Here is a 21,829-nt window from a genome sequence, read left to right as displayed (position 1 = left end):
GAATCCTGAGGAAGAGGGGGAGGAAGGACTGTAGGAGGCAGAGGGGTCAAGGACACCACATGGAAACCCACAGAATCGACTAACCTGGACTCTTAGACACTGAACAGGCAACCAAGGAACCTGTATGGATTGACTTAGGCCTTCTACATATATGTGACAGTTGTATAGCTTGGTCTGGTGCCTAGTCTCACTGCAACTTGACATGGCTGGTTGATATGCATGGGAGGCCTGCCCTTTTCTGAAGAGAAATGGATGAGGAGGAGTAGATTGTGGGGCAGGGGGGATGGGAGAAGAGGAAGGGGAAACTGCTGTTGTAATGTACAAACAAAAAATAAAATAAAATGAAAAAAAAACAGTTAAAAGTTGACTGAGTTCTGAAGGTAAAGTTTAGTGGTAGAGTGCTTGCCTATCATGCATGAAGCTCTGGTTTCAGTCTTCAGTACCATAACACACACACACACACACACACACACACACACACACACACACAGAGAGAGAGAGAGAGAGAGAGAGAGAGAGAGAGAGAGAGAGAGAGAGAGAGAGAGAGAGAGAGAAAGAGAGAGAGAGAGAGAGGACCTGCATACAGCTGGCCCAGCAATTCCATTTTTAGGCACATACTCAAAGAACTGACAGTGAGTACTCAAATACACATGTGTTCACAGCAGCACCACTGACAACAGTCTAAACAGCCCAGATGTTCACTGATGGATAAAAGGGTGGATACATTGTGATATATACATATCATGAACATTACCCAGCCATACAAAGGAATGAAATAATGGCATGCCACAATGTCAGTGACCTCAGAAAACATCATGTCAAGTAAAAAGAAACCATGTACAAAAGGTCACATATTAAATGATCCTGTTGATATTTGTATTCAAGATAAAGCCACAGGGGCAGAAAACAGGCTAGAGGCTGGCAGGAGTCTACAGGAAGGGGAACAAGGAATAATTGCTTATTGTATGTAGCATTTCATTCTGGGGGAGGTGGGAATGTCATGGAACTTCATCAAAGGTGAAGTGTGCAGCTTATAAATATATTAAATGCCAATGAATTATTCACTCAAAAGTGGTTAATTTTATGCCATATGAGTGTGACAGTTGGTTTTAATGCCAGCTTGTCACAAATGACAATCACCCAAGGGACCCTCATCTGATAAATTTTCCTGATTGTCTTAACTGATATGGGAAGACCAACCCCAAACATGGTGTCACTTTCTGGCAGCAGCCTGGATTTAAGAGCATGGCAGAGGAAGATCACTGCTTCCCTCTCAAGAACTAGTTAATATACTACCCTGTTGCTGCTGCTGATTCCTTCTAAGACAATCAGAACCATTTACTACCCTGTTGCTGCTGCTGGTTCCTTCTAAGACAATCAGAACCAGGCATCCCTCACTAACAGAGGACCAGAGGCACTCTAAGAATATACCAGGTTTTTGGCACTAGATTAGGACTGACAGCAACTGGGCTCAGACTTTTATCTTAATGTAGAACAATTACAGTGAGGAAAAAAACAAAACACTTTTTTTTTTTAAACTTATCAGCTTGGCTAAGTATCAAGCAATTCAAGAACAGCCTGCACTGGATAAGGTGCAAAGACAGCAAGTGGCAGGACTAGCAATTGTCCTGCAGGTTTAATCCATCAGAGTATAAAATTCAAATACCGAGCCCATTGCACCCTATTATTCAAGAGTTATTTGTAGAAACAAAGACCTGAAATAAACCAAATTTGTATCAACAGGATATTGGGATAAATTATAATATGCTTACATATGGAATATTATCTATTTGTAAATGGAACTGTCCAACTTTTTTGTTTGTTGTTTTTTTGTTTTTGTTTTTGTTTTTCAAGACAGGGTTTCTCTGTATTGTTTTGGAGCCTGTCCTGGAACTCGCTCTATAGACCAAGCTGGTCTCAAACTCACAGAGATCCACCTGCCTCTGCTTCCCAAGTGCTGGGATTAAAGGCATGCGCCACCAACACCCAGCAGAACTGTCCAATTTTATATGTATAGGAATGGAATGCTTTGTAAAGTTAATTCAAAATAGACAGGCAGAATAGAATGGTGCCTACTTTATAGACTTCCATTTGCACAAACTAAAGAATTTATTTTTTTCCCTCCTTGTCCCCTGCCCCATGATGAGGAATGTGTATGTTATCTCTGGAAGGAGACTGGCGACAGATTATCTTAACGAAGGTGGCTCAACTGGAGGGTAGCCTAGACTCACAGTGAGTTCAAGGCTACCCTGGGCAAACTTGAAGAGACCTTTGCTGTGAAATAATCCTTGTGTACACTGTGTGAATATGTGTGGCTATGACTGGTTTAATAAACAAGCTGACTGGCCAATAGCTGAACAGGGTCAAGTTGGGGGAAAACCAAACTGTGAATGATGGGATGAGGAAGGGTAGAGTCAGAGGAGACGCCTGACAACAGCAGAGGAGGCAGGATACGTAGAAAACGCGATAACAAGCCATGAGCCATGTGGCAGAGTGTAAATTAGAAATGTGGATTAATTTAAGTGTAAGAGTTAGCTAGTAATAAGCCTGAGCTATCAGATGAGCACTTACAATTAATATAAGCCTCTGAGTGGTAATTTGGAAGCAGCTGCTGGGATGGGAAAACTCTGCCTACATATCTTATCTCAAAATGGGGGCTCACCCATCATATGCTTGCTTAGTATACACAAGGCACTGAGGTCAACCCCATACACCACTAAACAGACAGACATTGGAGTAGATTAGAATCCTGTAGGGTTTTATTTTTGTTTACATACCTCAAATACAGTGCTCTAAATCAAACAGCCTGAGAAGCATACAGTAAGAAGTTCCAGCAATGCTGCCAAACACTTCTAGTAGGTAAGTACTGCACAGTTCTTTGTATCCTTCAGTTTTTATGTATACTGCATGTAAACAAATGACTGTGTAGACTTATTCATCTTCCCTGTCTTACAGTAAAGTATCCCATCCTTTCTACCCCCACTCCTCACCTACCTCAACTGCTAAGGACTGAACCCAGGGCCTGTGATAAGCAAGCACCCTCTACCACTGAGCTACAGTCCTGGACCCACATTTCCCTTTTTATAATGAATATTTTTTTGTAGATTTTCCAGTCTATAGATGTATTGCCACTCTTTTTTTTTTTTTTTTTTTTTTTTTAGTTTTTCGAGACAGGATTTCTTTGTGTAGCTTTGGAGCCTATCCTGGCACTCGCTCTGGAGACCAGGCTGGCCTCGAACTCACAGAGATTCGCCTGCTTCTGCCTCCCGAGTGCTGGGATTAAAGGCATGCGCCACCAACGCCCAGCTATCACCACTCTTTTTAAAGCTATCCCATTTTTCATTATACAAACATTCTGTAATGAACATGTGGGCTGTTCTGGTCTTCTGTTACCACAATGCTTCCATGAAAAAACATTAGGTATATACCATGTCTATAGAAAGGTTGAAACATGCACTAGTAATTTTAATTAGATAGTGGGTTTTTTGAACTTCTGGATCCAAAAAAAAAAAAAAAAAAAAAAAAAAAAAAAAAAAAAAACGACTAAAGCTATTGAACTTTGTCCTGTAACATATAAAAAAAAAAAAGACACATATAAAATTTACATCCTCCAAATGGACCCCAGAGGCCCTAATAACTGATGACATATAGCTATTAAGAGTCAGGTGATTTAAAGGGGGGGCTCAACTACAATCTAGGAATGCTGAGAGCTCTTTACCTTGGTTGATTTCAGCTGCAGAAGGCCCCAAGCTCAAGCTCTTCTTCTGCTGAGCATTTTTGGCAAGAAGTGTGTGTTTGTCGTCATTCCCTGTGTCCATCTCTGAAATGGTGACAGCCAGAATCCGGCAGAAGTTAGCAAGCTGCTGCTGATCGAAATTGGATACTAAGGAACTCAGATTAGGAACTTCATCTAGCCGAATCATTTCCTATAGAAGACACAAATAAACAATCCCCATGCTCAGTTCCTCAAGAAGCTGTGTGTCCTCCTTGTCCTCCTCCTCCTCAGGACTCAGCAGTGAGGGCCACGTGGTCTCAAACCCCAGCACTGCAGAGCTCAGTTGTGCAAGCTCAGTTACGATCTGGGATCTCTTTCTTTCCCTGCTGTCACACAGTTATACGGAGGCTACATTTACCCTGTGAGCACAACTGTCTCCACTGCCTGCCTTAGTTCTGGCAGCACATTTTGTTCCCTTTTTAAAAACCTACCATTCAAATTTTATAAATCACACTGAAATCTATATAGACCCTCCAACAAGTGGCTCTAGTTAATTCTTTTTTTTTTTTTTAAGATTTTATTTATTATGTACACGACATTCTGCTTCCATGTATATCTGCACACCAGAAGAGGGCACCAGATCTCATAACGGATGGTTGTGAGTCACCATGTGGTTGCTGGGAATTGAACTCAGGACCTCTGGAAGAGCAGTCAGTGCTCTTAACCTCTGAGCCCTCTCTCCAGCCCCCCCATTTTTTTTTGTTTTTTCAAGACAGGGTTTCTCTGTGGCTTTGGAGGCTGTCCTGGAACTGTCTTTGTGGCTGTCTTGTAGACCAGGCTGGTCTCGAACTCACAGAGATCTGCCTACCTCTGCCTCCCAAGTGCTGGGATTAAAGGCGTGTGCCACCACCGCCCGGCTCTAGTTAATTCTTTTTTTATCGCTTTACTACATGGTGTTTGCTCTCCTCTATGCACACTTAGGTGAACTGTAACTCTTCATTACAACTGAACGCTGCAGTGAGCATCTCCACAGGTGGTCCTTGCATACATATACACAGCATAGAGCTTACCTTCTTGGCTTTATCAGACACACTTCCAAAGTTTTAAAATTAATGTTCGCTCTAATTTTTAACAGGAACACTCTATCACGTAAAAGAATTTTCCTTCTATTCCTAGCTGTATGATTTCAGGCTCACCACACATTCATACATAGAGAACTAGGCTCATAGGGAAGTGCTACTGGAAGGTGGAGGAACCTAAGGAGATCCTTAGGAAATTAGGAGTACCCTGCTAGAAGGTGGCTCCTTCTGGGACTCCTTTGTAACCAAGGGAGACAAGTATAAAAAGCCCAAGTCTGGTCCCATCCCAGTCTCTTTGTGGCTCTCTCAAACTCCATGCTGCTATCTGCCATGAGGGGATGCAGCCACTCCAGTTGTGCTGTGTGAACTTTGAAGCTCCAGAACTGTAAGCCAAATAAACTTCATTTTCTTCCCAAGGAGCCCATGTCAGGTGTTTTAAAAAAAAAAAAAAAATGCTTCTTTCTGGGCTGGAGAGATGGCTCAGTGGTTAAGAGCACTGGCTGCTCTCCCAGAGGTCCCAGGATCAATTGCCAGCACCCACATGGCAATTCACAATTGTAGGGAGACACCGTAACCATGCCTCCTAAGGGCTGGCTACAGGTGTGCTTGACCACGCCCTGACAGGCATGGTCGTGTGTCCCTACACACAACTGTCTGTAACTCCAGCTCCAGGGAATCTATCACCTTCTGACCCCTGCAGGCACTGTATGCAGTTGGTGCACATACATACATACAGGCAAAGCACTATACACATAAAATAAATGAACAAAATGCTTGTTTATAATCTCATGCTTCCCCGTCTTTAAAATCAGTGTGTACACGCCATGAGCTTTTCACATTTTAAACCATCACACATTCTACAGACAGCACCTGCTTTCTCTCACCCCACTCGTCAACTTCTACTACGCTGGCTATTTTTCTGTCTCTGAATAGAAATGTTTATGTGTCCTGTATCTATTTCCCAAATAATCTGACACTAGGCCTTGTCTTTTCTTTAGAGCCCTATTGCACAGCACCTGGTGGCAAAGAGCTCAGTAACTACGCACTAATCAGGCAAATGATTCCTGGACGTGGTGATGAAAGACAGTGGTTTGTTAAGAAGGAGGCCTTTGGGAACAGCTGTCTGTCCTCTCCCCAGTCAGGCACACGGATGTCAGCTACTACTGTTACCAGCAGGTACTCTTTCAGTGCCTCCAGTCCCCCAGCCCATCTAACTCAGTGTGTGACTCTTGGCTTCTCCATCCTTCTAGCCCTGTCCAACTCAGGGTGTAACCAGGTTTCACCACCCCACACCCACTTTTTATTGTTGTTGGTTATGAGATGGGGTATCTCACTGTAAGTTGGGCTTGTTTAAAACTCATGCTGTAGCTTAGGCTGGACTTAGACTTGCAGTAATCCCCCTGCCTCGGACTCCCTAGAATAAAGGTTACATTACACTCAGCTTCACTAACTTTTAATATTTGACACGTTATAAAGCATAATGGGCTTTTTCACTGTGTGAGCCGCTGTCAGGTGAGCACTGCTATTAATTACTTTGTCATTAAGAAGTTTTACATTTTAGCTTTCTGAAAACGGCAAGCAGCCTACAGTACTTTGTAGCTGGCTTGATCCCTCAGTCACTTCTCTATTCAGCTGTGTTTTAACCCACAGCACCAGTCATGTCTAACACTTTATGATACTCGGTCTGTGAGGAGATATGGGTCATGGGCTTACTTTTAGTCTTCTACTCTCAAACAGTGCTACCCTAAGTACTGTTGCTTGATGCCCATGGAGAAGTTTTCCTAGGGCAGTAGCCACTGAAGAATTCTGAACAATGACAAATGTTTTCCATCACAAGCCAATAAAATGTTGGGGAAAGAACATCTTCAAACAATATCCTTGCATGACACACTTGAATGTGTCCCATGTAGCTGACAGACAGACCTTCTGGGTCTCCTCTAGTGTTCTCATTTCTTTTTGTGAATGTATGTGCACACATGTTCACATGTGTGTACAAGTGTGTATGACACATGTGGTGGCCAGAGGCTGATGTCAGGGATCTTACTAGATTTCAGTCTCTTGTTTATTGAAACATGACACTTGCCTATTTGCCTTGCTGAGCTAGCCAGCTTGCCCAGGGTCCCTTGCCTATGCTTTGTACAAGTAGGGACCACCCTGACTGACCACTTGGTTTTTATGTGGGAGTCGGAGATTCAAACTCCAGTTCTCACACTTGCACAGCAAGTGTTTTATCCAGCAAGCCATTTCCCTAGTCCCTAGTATTTGCACTTCTTTAAAATGTTTTTCTAATTACATTTTATTAATTGTGTGTGTGTGTGTAGGTAGATATGCATGTGTGTATATGAATGTGTGTGCATGAGTATGTATTTGCATATGTGTGTATATGTATATGGTATGTGTGTATATATTTATGGGTAGGGGTGCGTGGGCGCGCGCACTGTAGTTGGATTTTTCTTTGGGCCACCAGTTCACAAATAATGACATGGAGTCTTATGAAAGTTTAGCCTTAGTTCAGGCTTGGTTGGTGGGGCTTTTTTTTTTTTTTTTCTTCTTGAGACAGAGTTTCTCTGTGTAGCTTTGAAGCCTGTCCTGGCACTCGCTCTGTAGACCAGGCTGACCTCAAACTTACAGAGATCCACCTATCTCTGCCTCCCGAGTACTGGGATTAAAGGTGTGAGCCATCACCACCTGGCTTTAGGCAAGTTTTTAACTAGCTCTTATAACTTAAATTAACCATTTCTATTAATCTACTTTTTGTCATGTATTGCCTATACTGCTTCCTGTGTCTCCTTGCCCCCCCCCACACACACACACAAGACTAGATTCTTCCTTCTACTTCCTCTCTCTGCCTGGAAGTCCCGCCTATACCTTCTGCCTAGTTATTGGCACTTCAGCTTTTTATTACACCAATCATAGCAATGCACCTTCACACAGTGTACAAATATCCCACAACAGTGTGCATGTGTGTATGTGTTATGTGTATGTATGTGTGGGATTAAATGCATGTGCCACCACCGCCCAGCTAATCTTTTGTTTGCTGCATGAATTGCAGGTACCTTTTCGAAGCCAGTGGTTCAAGTTTCCACTTTAGTTTTACACATTACATCAAGGCACCCATACAATGTAGTAGACCCTATCACCAATTTAGATAGATAACACAAATAGGCACAAGAAGGCATGAGGGACCAGGTGGGCAAAGCTGGGAAGGAGCAATCACTGTCTCCTACTCTGAGAAGGCCAAGGAGCAAGCAGCTCCTGCATTGGCAGCCATTCTCACACACTGGATTGATCACACGATTCTTGGAAAATAACAAAGGCACTTTGTCAAAGAGCACAAAGGGACTGTCTGGGGCCTGTACACACTGAGAATGTGTTCCACAGACAATGGGCCACTTGAGATTTTCTGTTTGGGTAATAACAGGCAAGGTCTGCAGAAAGCAGAAGTAAAAGCTGGGTGACAGTGTGTGTAGGTACTCTATTTTCTGCAACAACAACCTCAAGGAGACTATACAGCAATAAAAAGAAATCCACCAACCAGCAACAGTGAGGCGTGGATAGGATTGAGGAGGTAAACTCCAGGTCCTAACAACCACTATACCAAAATTCCAACATAGTGTATATGGGTATATTTTTGGAAGTTTATGTGTTTCTGATGAGAAAACTTTAATGTTTTCATCTTTTTGTTGCTGTTTTTAGAGACAAAGTCTCACTATCATCCAGATAACCTCAAACATGTGATGCACTACACACAGGATAATAGTTCAGTTGTAGAACACTTGCCTTAAATGTGCAAGACCCTAAATACCACTAAAAAAAAAAAAAAGAAGAAGAAGAAGAAGCCAGGTAGTGGTGGTGCACACCTTTAGTCCCAACACTTGGGAAGCAGAGGCAGGAGGATCTCTGTGAGTTTGAGACTACCCTAGTCTACACAGCAAGTTCCAGGACAGCCAAGGCTACACACAGAGCAATCCTGTCTCAAAACCAAAACAAACAAACAAAAAACCAAAAACCCTCAGCAAAATACAAACTAAAAAAGAAAGCAAAAAGAAAGGCAGGGTTTCAGTGCTTATGTTCAAGGCAATTAACCAACTATAACAGAAGACTGATAGGAAAATAAAAAGGTAGATTAAAAAAGCAAAGGCCACTAAGAGAAACATACATGGATCTGCCTAGGAAGGAAAACAGACAAGATCTCCTGAGTAAATTGGGAGCATGGGGGGCAGGGGAGAGGGTGGAAGAGGAAAGGGGAGGGAAGGGGAGTAGGGGGAAATGGACAGCTTAATAAGAAAAAAAAAAGGTAAGAAATTGAATTGTAATAAAGATTTTTAAAAGTTAAAAAAAAAAAGGCAAGGCAAAGGCCAAACATTGCCACCAGAGAGAACAAAACTAGTGAATAAAAGCTTCACAGATAGCTGCTGTGTGAGCAGTCACCAGTGCACACAACAGAAAAGCTGCTCAAAAGAACTCGTACCATGAAAGCGAGAAGCAATTTTATCTTAGCAAGGAACACTAAAAATTCACCAAATCAACGTGAAATTTTGTGTTTTATACTGTTTGACTTCAATTTATATATGTATTTATGTTTCACAGCCATAAAGACCCATGGGCATAAGGAATACAACCTAATTTTATATCTGAATCTATCTAAGAATAAAGAATTTAACATTGGGGTATGGAAGAGCTTCTTTTAAAGGATCTCTGTCCAGTCGTTAACCAAGCTCAACAATCCAGTACCTTCGACACACTCCCACAGCGGGAGAACACAGCTCACCTTTTTAACACCCAAAATATCTTCGATGAGTGTTGCTGTTTGTAAGAACGTCTTCTTACTTGTCATCAGTGTAAACAGGAAGATCACAAAATCATTTTTCTCTGCCAAACGTTTTGTTACTCCTTCCGTCTGTCATAGGGAGAAGGCAGAAAAGGCAGAATTCTTGTGACCACAACACAAAACACAAATAGCAAAGCACTATTCCAGATGCAGAAAGCAATCCCATCCTGAAAAACTAGCATGAGCCAACAAATATAGGAAGTTGCATATACCGTGAGGAAAACGTGAAAAAAAAAGGACTCCTGGCACTCAGACCACAGAACAGGGAGACTACTTTGGAGCTAGGAATGAGAAAAAAAGCAGGGAAAAAAAAAAAAACAGCTTCACCTAGCTCATGAAGTCTAAGCTCATAAGGCTCCATTTGGAGAGCCAACCTGTATCATCTGGACAAAAGCCCATTGACTAATGTGAGCCATCCCACCCAGAGCATCCAAGCTACATGCTTATGACTCGTGAGGCGATGACGCTTCATAAGAGGGTCAAAACTAAATTCGAATTCTATCTAGGTGACCCTGAGCAAATCTTTTCTCACCTTTGGATCTCCATTTCTTCACCTGTACAGGATTCTCTCAAGAGCTTGGGAGGATTCCAACGAGAGAGCGCAGTAAACACTCTCATTTAACCGTTATCTTGAAGTCAAAGTGATCTTGGTGCAACCAACATGCTTAGTTTCCTTTGCTATCCATTAACTCACTTTTCTGACTGACACTCAAAGGTCGTTCAAACGGGTGCACACACAGTATCTGTGAGGGACAATCAATCCCCCAGAGGCAGCCTCACTCAGGGCAGCCTGTCAGCAGCCTCACTCAGGGCAGCCTGTCAGCAGCCTCACTCAGGGCAGCCTGTCAGCACTTCTACTACACTCTTCTTCCCTTGAAGCACACACTACCCACCAAGTCCCCATCTGTCACAACCATTTAGAACACAGGAACAAGATGAGTGTCTGCTGGTAGAGAACATATAAATCAAGTATGCTTTGCCTATATTATGGGACATACCATCAGGAAAATAATGTAGCTATTCTTTTTGCCTTTTGCAGAATAAAAAAGCTTGCCATGAAATGTGGCTTCTACAAATAGCAACATACAGAAGTCTGAGATTATTTGTAGAAGATTGCTGGTAGTTGTTTAATCTGCTTAATGGATCTCATGGGATTTACACTCTGCATCTCATCTATGGTTGTCATTTTCTTTAGTCAAGAATATGCTTTGGGGCCAGCAAAACATCTTGATGGGTAAAGGCACTTGCCACCAAAGTTTTCTGACTTCTACACATACATACACTAACAAAAGTATGTATATATATGCATATATAATAAATTACATATGCTATTATTCATAAATTGTTGTCAAAGATGGGAACAGGCCAGCAATGTACCAAGTCCTCCACAGGATTCCCTCTCTGTGGAGTCTCCCCTAACCACTCTACACACAGGCACGCTTCTTCCTCTGAAGCCTCACCCTAGTCTACAGCGATCCACACCCTCCACCGAAGGGGACCTCCATCCATCCCTGAGTGATGTCACAGAGGTGTTCTAGCTTCACACCTCTGCTCTCTACAGCAGACCTAGCTCATGAGACTTAAAGACTAGAATAAAAAACAAGGGGTAATGAAGGAATAAAAAAAGGACTAGCTGGCAAATAACCTCAGAAGTCATGTTCAAGAGTTTGGATTTTAAACTGGTGAGTGGGTACTCCAAGCTAAGAGAAACTCATAATCGGTGAGGTAAACTTGACAAGTGAACTTAATCTTCAAAATGAAGAGACTGGTAAAAATGCGCCGAGTCTCTCAATGGCCTAGAATTCAGCAAGTCATCTAGGTGGGCTGGCCAGTGAGGCCTAGGAACCCACTTGTCTGCCTCTCAGCACTATGATTACAGGCATTCGACACCACACTTCTTTGTCATGTGGGATCAAATTGAGGGCCTTAAGCTTGTGTGCGAAACACTTTATCAGATGAGCCGAGCCATCTCTGTAACCTTAAGTTTTTAAAGAGCAACTGTTTTATTAGAATGTCTCCAATTAATAATTAGGTTACAATCTAAAAACACCCTTGTAGTAAACTTGACAATTACTGAGTCACTCTCTTTCATGCTGTCTTTTTTTTTTTTAATATTATTGAACTTTAGCTGTAAAAAGTTGAGCATTTTTGACAATTAGCCTTTTGTCTTATAGATCTTCCTGTGCTGTTCTGTGCTACCAGCTGTAACAACATGAGCACCTGAAAAGCAGCTAATCCAAACAGGCACACACACTCCATGTGAAACACACTGGATCCTGAAAGCTCGATACAAAAAAAGTAAAATGTCTTTAAAAACTATTGGAATGATAATATTTTTATGAGATGTGTTAAATAAAATATAATTATCAAAATAATTATTCTCTTATTTCAAAATAGTGGCTCTAAGAAAATGTACAATAACCACACAGCTTGCATTATAATCTATGGCACGTGGCCATCACAGATACCAGTGACAGTTCGCTCTCTGTGCTGCTGGCCACTAAGAAGCTGGAACCACCTATGAGACACTCACGACTATGACCGGCATTTTCTGTCCGCCCAGTTTCTGTGCATTATGTACCCACCCTTTATTATCCCTCCCTTTCGTATCTACTTCTCCATCTGTGGTCTTAGTAGTATTCCCCTGCAATCTTCCTTAGAATAAGACAAGAAACAGTTAAATGTTTCTTTTGCTTCCACAACAGAGGTTTCACTTCTACAGCATCACTTAGCTTGTTCTACCATGCACTGTGACAAGTAAGTTTACTGTAAGTTCCTAAAGTCAGCACTTTGCCTTTAAAAACCAACATTTACACACTGCTTTCAAAGTATGTTCACACTGTGATCTCACTTAGTTCTCACAAACACTCTGTGGACCAAGCTCAGGGAGCTGTATTAAGCCAACAGCCAGGGTACAAAAATCAACTTCCAACAGTAAGTGCTTAGCTCTTTTCTTTCTTCCAAATTGCTTCCTTTTTTCACCATTCCTCTTGACACAGTGGTCAACCCCACAGACTGTCGTATTCAATAAATGGGTAGGACCACTGGCTTTTGTTTTCCAGTATAAATGAAAGAAACAGGCAAAATGGAGCTAAAGGTTATCTTAAAGGACATGGACACTCTGCCAATACTTGTCACCCTTCAGCAAGTAATAGCCTCGGCTTGGATATCCGAGGAGATGGGGGCTGGCTGGCTATGGAGTTTGGAACCTGTTGAAATAGCTTTAGCTCTAATCAAGTGCTACAAAAATTCTCTCTCCATTATTTCTACCTGCTGGTCCTGATTCTCAGGCACACAGAACATAAGGGCAATTCCCTTACATATCTGAAGACAGTTCTTATGTCTGCCACCCCACACAAACATTCTGCCTCACTCGTGAAGATAAAGGCAGAAATACACAGACACTAACAGCAGAAATACTCACACAGACACAGGTATTGTACAGGATGCTCAAGCAGTCCTTCGACATCTCGTCACTCACTGAAAGGGAAGGAGGAGTGTTATTTCTCTCTCTCACAAAAAAAACACAATGCAACGCTAGCACACACTGGAACATAAGACATGTTCTAGCTGGGCGTGCTGCCTGCCTGCAGTCCCAGCACTGGAGAGGCGAGTGCTGCGCAGGCACTTAGACTACGCCACTTTAAGTGAACACACGAGCACCTCACCACACTGCAGTGCCACCAGAAAAAAGACTCAAGGTATATTTTCAGCATCAGAACAACTACAGTCCAGAGTGTCAGAAGCCTGACCAAATTTTCTCAGTATATTCCCATTGAAAATCTGCTAGCAGAAAATAAGGGCATCATTTCTTCCTCAGACTTACCAGCTGGATTTTAGGGTTTCTTGTTGTTACAGTTATTTATATTAGGAAAGTGGCTTCTAATGTCTGATATACTGTCAATTCCAATAAAGGAAGAACTCACTATTTATCTATGACCAGAACAAGACAGTAGCACAAAAAGGAACTTACTTTTATGAGCCCCAAACCCAGAGATGATAAAACTGAGTATGAGCCATGGTAGAGTGCTTTATCTGGTGTTGCACTTATTTTTAAAAACCAATTTCCATTCATTTCCTCACAGCCATAAACTCTAACATCCACATCTCCCATGAGGTCCCAATGAGTGGCCCTGGAAGGCTAGCATGGCTGGACAGATGGGTCACTAATCTCCTTTTGACTATGTAGGTATGTGGTGTGTCTTATTACTATCTCTCTACCTATTTGACAGATTTTTGCCTTGCATATTTATTTAATGAATTCAGAGTAGAACGAATTAAAATATTTTAGTAGTTCTCAACTTTCCCTTTCCAAAGGGAGTTAGATTCATGCATTCATTAGGAATTTGTTCACTAATTTTAATGTGGTGTTGCAAGCAAAAGAGGAAGAGAAGTCCCACTCCTCATGGTACCTACAAATCTATTGGGAGGGGGAGAAAACAAAAGTGACCAACAAGCCATTAAATCAGTGAATCTCAGCCAGTGGGTCACAACCCTGGGATGGGGGGAGTCGAATGACCCTTTCACAGGGGTTGCACATCAGATATTTAAATTACTATCCAATTCATAACAGCAGCATAATTACAGTTATGAAGTAACAATGAGCCGAGCAGTGGTGGCGCACACCTTTAATCCCAGTGCTTGGGAGGCAGAGGCAGACAGATCTCTGTGAGTTGGAGGCCAGCCTGGTCTACAGAGCAAGTTCTAGGGCAGCTAGGGCCGTTACACAGAGAAACCCTGTCTCAAAAAAACCTAAGTAAGTAAATAAATTAAATAAAATGAAGTAGCAATGAAATAATTTTATGGTTGGCATCACCACAACATGAGGAACTGTATTAAAGGGTTGCAGCGTTAGGAAAGTTGAGAGCCACTGTATTAAAAGATGCTACTTGCCTCCAGAGTAGAAAAGTGAGACATTCAAAAGGAGCAAGAGAACAGGACATGGTGACACAAGCCTGTAACATCGGTACTTGGACAGTGGAGCTCCAAGTACAGTGGGTCAGGAAATTAAGGTCATTCCCAGCCAGCCTGCCTCACCCCTGCCCCAACAAAAAAGAATATGAATTCTCTGGCCACTACTGGAGTCTCACACAGTAGTACATCATATTGATGTAGGTGCAAATTTAAAATGTTTCTATTTATTACACATTCATGCATGGATTTTTTTTGTTTTTGTTTTGTTTTTTGTTTTTGTTTTTTTCGTGACAGGGTTTTTCTGTGGCTTTGGAGGCTGTCCTGGAACTAGCTCTTGTAGACCAGGCTGGTCTCGAACTCACAGAGATCAGCTTGTCTCTGCCTCCCGAGTGCTAAGATTAAAGGCGTGTGCCGCCACCGCCCGGCTTATGCATGGATGTTAACTGTAGTGATCTCAGGCTTTTAAAGGCAGAGTGAAGTGTACCTTTAAGGTAGAATTTTTAATAATTAAATACTGAAACCTAAAAAAGAATGCATGTCACACATGTAAGTTGCAAAAATAATACAACAACTAAACCTATCACCCAACCTAAAAAATTATGAATTATATAAACACTGACTTTTTGCCATGTATGACTCTGGCAATGGCTGAACTTTTTTCTTATTCATTCATTCATTCACTCATTCATTCATTCACTTATTTAGAAGCAGGTTCTCTCTTTGTGGCCCTAGCTGTCCTGGAACTTACTCTGTAGATCACACTGGTATCAAATTCAGAGATCTGCCTGCCTCTGCCTCAGAGGTTGGGATTAGAGGTGTTGCACCACCACATCCAACATGACTGAACTTTTTACAAGAGCATAAATCTCCTTTATAACAAAAATCTGATGGGTTGATGGGCTGTTTAAACAAAATGATCTTACCAGGCAATGTATTAGTTTCTCAGAAAACATGTAACAAAAAAATTTCTAAAGAAAACAAAAGCTGGATCAAGTCACTATTAGAAAGTACAAAGATACAACTTTTTTCAAACCAGTGGTTTTCATGTTCTTTCTTTTAAGGTACCAAGTCTTCATTTCTAACAAATATACAATTGATGCAGCATGTTGCTGAGCTTGGGATGGATGGAGCAAGCTCTAGGGCTGACAACTGGATATGCTCTCATGTCTCAAAGAAGAGAGCAGCTCCTGCCGATGGCCACCACACCTGACACATTGGGACAAGGACCAGAACCTAACAAACATACTTACTTTTTAGTTTCTGTCCCCGGATAGAGATCGTAGGCCTCATAAGAATTTCTACAAGAAGCTGAAAACAAAAAAAATTAAAGATCTTCAAATTTAATTCAAAGCACAACTCAAAAAACAGTTTTTATTACAAACACTTGTGGTCCAAGGACCTATCACAAACCTTCTTGTTCAAAAGAAGCACTTTAGCTAGAGCTAGACCCCTCGAGGGCCAGGAGAGGGCACTGGATCCTCTGACACCAAAGGTATAGAAGCTGTGATTTGCCATTTGAGTGCTGGGCACAGAATCTGAGTCCTCTGCAAGAGCTAAGAAACACTCCACCTCTGAGTCATCTCTCCAGCCCCTAAAGAACATCTCTTATTCTTATAACAAGGGCTTTCATTTGTGAAGTTGCTTCCTATTTCAGTATTTCTGTTATTTCTGAGACACAGTCTATCTGAGTGGCCCACACTAACCTCCAGCTCATGATCCTTCAGCTTCAGCCTTTCAAGTACTGGGATTACAAGTGTTCACCTCCAGCCCACTTTCTACTTAAACATATTAAAATATTTTAAAATAATCTCTGTGCTAACAGAACAGCTAAGTCTATGTATTTAAAGACATTAACCATAAGTAGGTATTTTGTTGTTTAAGTCAAATCAGGAATAGTTTTGAAACAGAATCCAAATGCTCTCTTAACCCTTTCCAGCTACAAGCCACTACTGGACAGCACAGCAGAGACACCTCAAGCCAACTGGGGGAAAAAGATCCCACAACATTTTTAAAGTTTCTGTTTCTTCTCATTGTTTTTAACACCAACAGGCAGCCTTTAAGATTAGCGATCAGCTGAGGGATCATCTCAGACCAGCAACAAATCTTAAGAAATCCAATCCATCCTAACGACTTTGGGTGCTGAGTGACTCCCACGTGCAGAACTGAGGGCAGAGGCTTTGGCATGAGACAGTAGCTGACAAAATGAAAACCCTCAGCACCTGTACCAGACTCACTTCTGGAGACTCACAGGGCTTGGCTTTCTGCACAACCACATTAAAAGCTAACTGCACTGGTAGGAGATGAGAGGACTTGGGCAAACCACAAAAGGCGCTCTGAAGGCAGCCTTCTGCTCTGTGTGGCAGAGTGGTAGGTTGTGCCTACCTACTACTACCCTGCCTCCAGCCCTCATGTCATACAGTTTAAAGTTTAATAATCAGTTGTGTGTGGGGGGCGGTGCACAGGTGCCCTGGCATCTCTGGAAGTCAGAGGACAACTTGTGGTAATTAGTTCTCTTCTTCACTCTGCAGGCCCTCCATCAGCCTACACTTTTCACAAGAGATCACAATCCCTGAGCTCTCAAGATGTAAGATGCTCAGATGCACCAAGTATTTTACCTCAATAAGCTCAGTGAGAATACAAGCTAGGTCAATGAGTAAGAGGCCCTGAATGCCAAGCAGGACCACATCTGACCCTCAGGCATGCTTCATTTGACACATACCCAGGATTCCTAATGCTCCTGCTAAGGGTCCAGCTTTGTATGGATTCTAGGGACTCAAACTCAGGTCTTCAAGCTTTCTAGGGCAAATGATTTTTACCCACTGAGCCATCTCCCTAGCCTCCGACACACTTTTCTTTGTTTTTTTTTTGTTTTTGTTTTTGTTTTTTTTTGTTTCAATGTGTATGAGTATTCTGCCTGAATGTACACTGCACCCATGCAGTACTCATCGAGGCCAGAAGAGGTACTGGAATCCCTGGAACCAGAGTTATAGATGGTTATGAGTGACTATGTAGGTTTCAGAATCGATCTTGGATCATCTCGAAGAGTAATCACAACTTCTGAACTACTTCTTCAGCTCTTCCTATATACATTTCTTGATAAGCAATTTAAAAGTAGAGGGTATGAGTGTAAAAGCTACCGGATCACAATAACTGGCTAACAGGGAATGCTGAGCAACAATGAAGAACAAAGGGGGACTGGGAGTAGGAGTGTTGGTGGTAGAGCTCTTGCCTAGCATATGCAAGGGTTCGGTTCTATCAGGATGGAGGGAGAAAGGATGGGAATGGGAAGGCCAGGCACGATAAAGACGGGACACTCACTCTTTAGTTTGCAATGGATGCCATTGTAACCAGGCATGGTGGCACAGGGTTAGAACCATACTTGGGAAGCAGGAGGATTGAAAACCCAAGGCCTGCTTAGGTTACAGAGCTAGTGCAAGACCAATCTGAGTAACTAAATGAGACACTGTCTCAGGGATAAACAAGAAGAAAATGGCACTTTTTAAAGGCAAAATTTTAAGTTAGGAGAGTCATACATACCTATAACCAGTACTTAGAAGGTAGAGGCAAGAAGATCAGTGAGTCAAAGCCATCCTCAGCTATACAGCAAGTTGGAGACTAACTTGGGCAATAGGTGACCTTGTCTTAAAAATCCAAAAATAGCTGGGCAGTGGTGGCACACACCTTTAATCCCAGCACTTGAGAGGCAGAGGCAGGCGGATCTCTGTGAGTTCGAGATCAGACTGGTCAGAGCGAGTGCTGGGAGGCCTCCAAAACCACAGAGAAACCCTGTCTCAAAAAAACAAACAAACAAACAAACAAAAATCCAAAAATAAAGGAACCCAACTCCCCCCCACCAAAAGACCTAAGTTTGATTCTAGGCACTCACATGGCAGCTCATTAACTATCTGTAACTCCCATTCCAAGGGACCAGAAATACTACTATGGCCCCCAAAGGTACTGGACACCCATGAGGTGCGCTTACACATATGTAGGCATTCACACATACACATAAGTTTTAATGAAGTAATAAGTAAATGAATGGGCTGACAACCAAACTAAAAAGACAAAACAGCTATTAACAGATAATTGATAAGAAAAGGAATTACTTACAAACACATGAACATATCCAATCTCACTCACACAAGGATACACATTTTTATTACTATTAATATTATTTTGTTTTTGTTTTTTTGAGACAGGGTTTCTCTATGTAGCAACCCTGACTGTCCTGAAATTTTCTCTGTAGACCAGGCTGGCCTTGAACTCAAGAGATCTGCCTGCTTCTGCCTCCTAAGTGCTGGGATTAAAGGTGTGAGCCACCATGCCTGGCTTATTATTATTATAATACTACTATTATTATTTTGGTTTTTTGATACAGGGTTTCGTTAGGTAGCCTTGGCTGTTCTGGAACTAGCTCTGTAGACCAGGCTGTCTCCAATTCACGGAGACATCTGCCTGCTGCTGCTTCCCAAGTGCTGGATTAAAGGCTCGTGCCACCACCATTCAGCTAAAAAAAATTTAAAACTATGGAGAAAATACATAAAGAACTTTACATCTTAATAATAAAAAAGAGAAAACCCAATTTGAAAATGAAAACAGGAGATGACAGTCCTTGAAAGACTTGTCAACATCATCGGCCATCAGCAAAATGGAAATCCAAGTCACAGTGAAGCATTTCACTATCACTAGAATAGGGGTAATAGAAATGACAGATGATAAAAGTATTGGTAAAAACAAAAGAGAAACCTGAATTTTACACACAGCTGACAGGAGTATGAATTAGTGCAGCCTCTTTGGAAAACAGTCAACCAGTTCCCTCAAATAATTATACCAAGTTACCATGTGACCCAGCAATTTCACTTCTAAGTGCATACCCAAGAGAAAGGAAAGCACCTATCTACACAGAAACATTCAAGAGTGTTATAAGCAGTACTCTTCATTACAGTCAATTGTCCATCAACAGGCATAGACACATAAAATGTGCTACACAGCCATACAGTGGAATATCATTATTTGGCTACACAAAAAGGAGTATTTATGCATGCTTCACATGGATGAAGCATGAAAGCACTGTGCTATGTCCAAGAAGCCAATCATAAAAGACCATTGGATACATAATTCCACTTACAGGAAATACCCAGAACAGCAACTATACTGTCAAAAGGGAGACCAATGGTCGCCGTGGCGGCAGGGAAGTAACTTCTTTGGGGCATGATGAAAATATTCTAAAACTGACTGTAACGATGCCTCTGAATACAATGAACTGTACATACTACACTCAACCTTAGCCAAGAAGTGAAGAAATAATCAACTATATACTTTAAAAGGGTTATGGCACCTGAGCCATAGCTCAATAAACCCAGTTTAAAAAAAAAAAAAAAAACTGAAAAGAAATGTATTTTTTTCTTTTTCTTTTCCTGTATCTGCTTAGTAAAGACTTGAAACACATAGGGAAAAGGGCTCCTAGGTGCTGGCATGGGCTCTTTCTTTATTTGAGCAGCAGGACAAAGAGGAACTTATTTTGTGGTAATTACCAGTGTGCTCTTCTGTATCAAGGCTAGACTTTTGTAATATGATGCTCTTGCAGAGGACCCAAGTTGGATTCTCAGCATCTATGGTGTAGCTCACAACCATCCACTACTCCAGTTCTAGGGTCTTCCACCCTCTTTCTGCTGCTGCAGGCAACACACATGGTGCACAGAAACTCATGCAGGCACACACATTACCACATAACACATATAAATAAAAACAAATAAAACCTCAAAAAATACACAGAAGGGAAAAATGATATAATTTCAAAATAAAAGAAATAATTCCTAAAAATACAGATATATACAGCATGTGTATGATGATATGGGTAAAAAGATACTCTTACACTTTGTTCCTGGAATTTAAACTGATAAAAGTTAGTGTAAACTGCAGATTAATAAATAAAAGACATACAAGCTTTGGCTCCAAAAGTCCATAAAAAAATCTTCTGCAATCTTGTTTGTAATAAAAAAAAAAATGTGGCCAGGCGTTGGTGGCACAGGCCTTTAATCCCAGAACTCGGGAGGCAGAGGCAGGCAAATCTCTGTGAGTTCGAGGCCAGCATGGTCTCCAGAGCGAGTGCCAGGATAGGCTCCAAAGCTACACAGAGAAACCCTGTCTCTAAAAACAAAACAAACAAACAAAAAAAATGGAAAAACTAAATGTTCAACCTGGGCCTCAGCAAATGAACCATGATACAATTTATACCAGGAAATATTAGTTGGATATTTAAAATGCCAGATTTAGGTGTACAGAAATGAAACTGTACCCACTTAGTAAGTTACATGGAAAAAAACAAAGCATAAGAGACCAAACTGGATATACGACCTGGCAGTGCATGGGGGGAGAAAAGAAACTAAGTTGGAGATAGGTCCTTCAGCCCTTCAGTCCCAAATAAACACACGGAGGCTTATATTAATTAAAAGCTGTTTGGCCTATTACTCAGGCTTCTTACTAACAACAAACTCTTACAACTCAAATTAACCCACAATCCTTATCTACGTTTAGCCAAATGGCTTGGTACCTTTTCTCAGTATGGTGGTCTCATCTTGCTTCCTCTGCGTCTGGCTGGTGACTGTGCCTCTGCCTTTCCTCTTTCCAGAGTTGTCCTAGTCTGGTCACCCCACCTGGCTACTGGCCAATCAGTGTTTTATTAAACCAATACTAGTGACAGATCTTTACAGTGTACAAGAGCATTAGCCCACATCACGTTTGCACATGCATGTGGACACAAACAAGAGCATCTCTGGGACACGTGAGAAACTAGTAATTACAATAGCGAGACACACTATAGTGATTCAACAAAAGAAAATGCCATTCATCTCAAAGTTAAAATCCAGACCAGAGAGAAGGCACAGCAGAGTAAGGCACAGGTGACAAGCCTGATGACCTTGGTTTAATCCACAGGACCCACATGGTGGAAAACACACACACACACACACACACACTAAATTTGAAATGTTTGCTATAAAATCTGAAATTCTTTATGCCTCCCATTTTAATTCTCACATGATTAAAGTATTAATAGTATTAAACAGCTACTTACATCAACACCTCCAAACAAGTCAAAAATATATGTATTAGGATACGTAGCTTCTTGAGTAAGTTTCCTATCTTCAGTTACAAATGCCATAGCCTCCATGGAGAGAAGAGGGGAAATCTCCTGGTTCAAAAAAGTACAGATTCCGCTTTAGAATTTAACACAGACTAGAAACATCCAAATATCTAAAATACCACTAAAATATGCATTTTAGCTGCAAA

At 41.6% G+C, this 21,829-nt stretch overlaps 1 protein-coding gene across 4 annotated transcripts in view; it reads right to left on the bottom strand.

The window, feature by feature from the left end:
* Positions 1 to 21,829, bottom strand: part of Trpc4ap (transient receptor potential cation channel subfamily C member 4 associated protein) — an 82,104-nt gene that overhangs the window by 37,236 nt on the left and 23,039 nt on the right. For 3 of the 4 annotated variants that reach the window (XM_027421372.2, XM_027421374.2, XM_027421373.2), the window contains exons 3-7: positions 21,615 to 21,731; positions 15,790 to 15,847; positions 13,050 to 13,105; positions 9,566 to 9,694; positions 3,719 to 3,926 (exon numbers count right to left, since the gene is read on the bottom strand). In XM_027421372.2, coding sequence (XP_027277173.1) covers positions 3,719 to 3,926; positions 9,566 to 9,694; positions 13,050 to 13,105; positions 15,790 to 15,847; positions 21,615 to 21,731 — 568 coding nt within the window. The remainder of the gene's footprint in view (positions 1 to 3,718; positions 3,927 to 9,565; positions 9,695 to 13,049; positions 13,106 to 15,789; positions 15,848 to 21,614; positions 21,732 to 21,829) is intronic. The other variant, XM_027421375.2, reaches the window with a different exon arrangement.

The sequence above is a fragment of the Cricetulus griseus genome, chromosome 6 (genome assembly GCF_003668045.3).
Source record: "Cricetulus griseus strain 17A/GY chromosome 6, alternate assembly CriGri-PICRH-1.0, whole genome shotgun sequence".
Lineage (NCBI taxonomy): Eukaryota > Metazoa > Chordata > Mammalia > Rodentia > Cricetidae > Cricetulus > Cricetulus griseus.
Note: the sequence above shows the minus strand (reverse complement) of the source record. Positions and strands in the feature narration are given on the sequence as shown.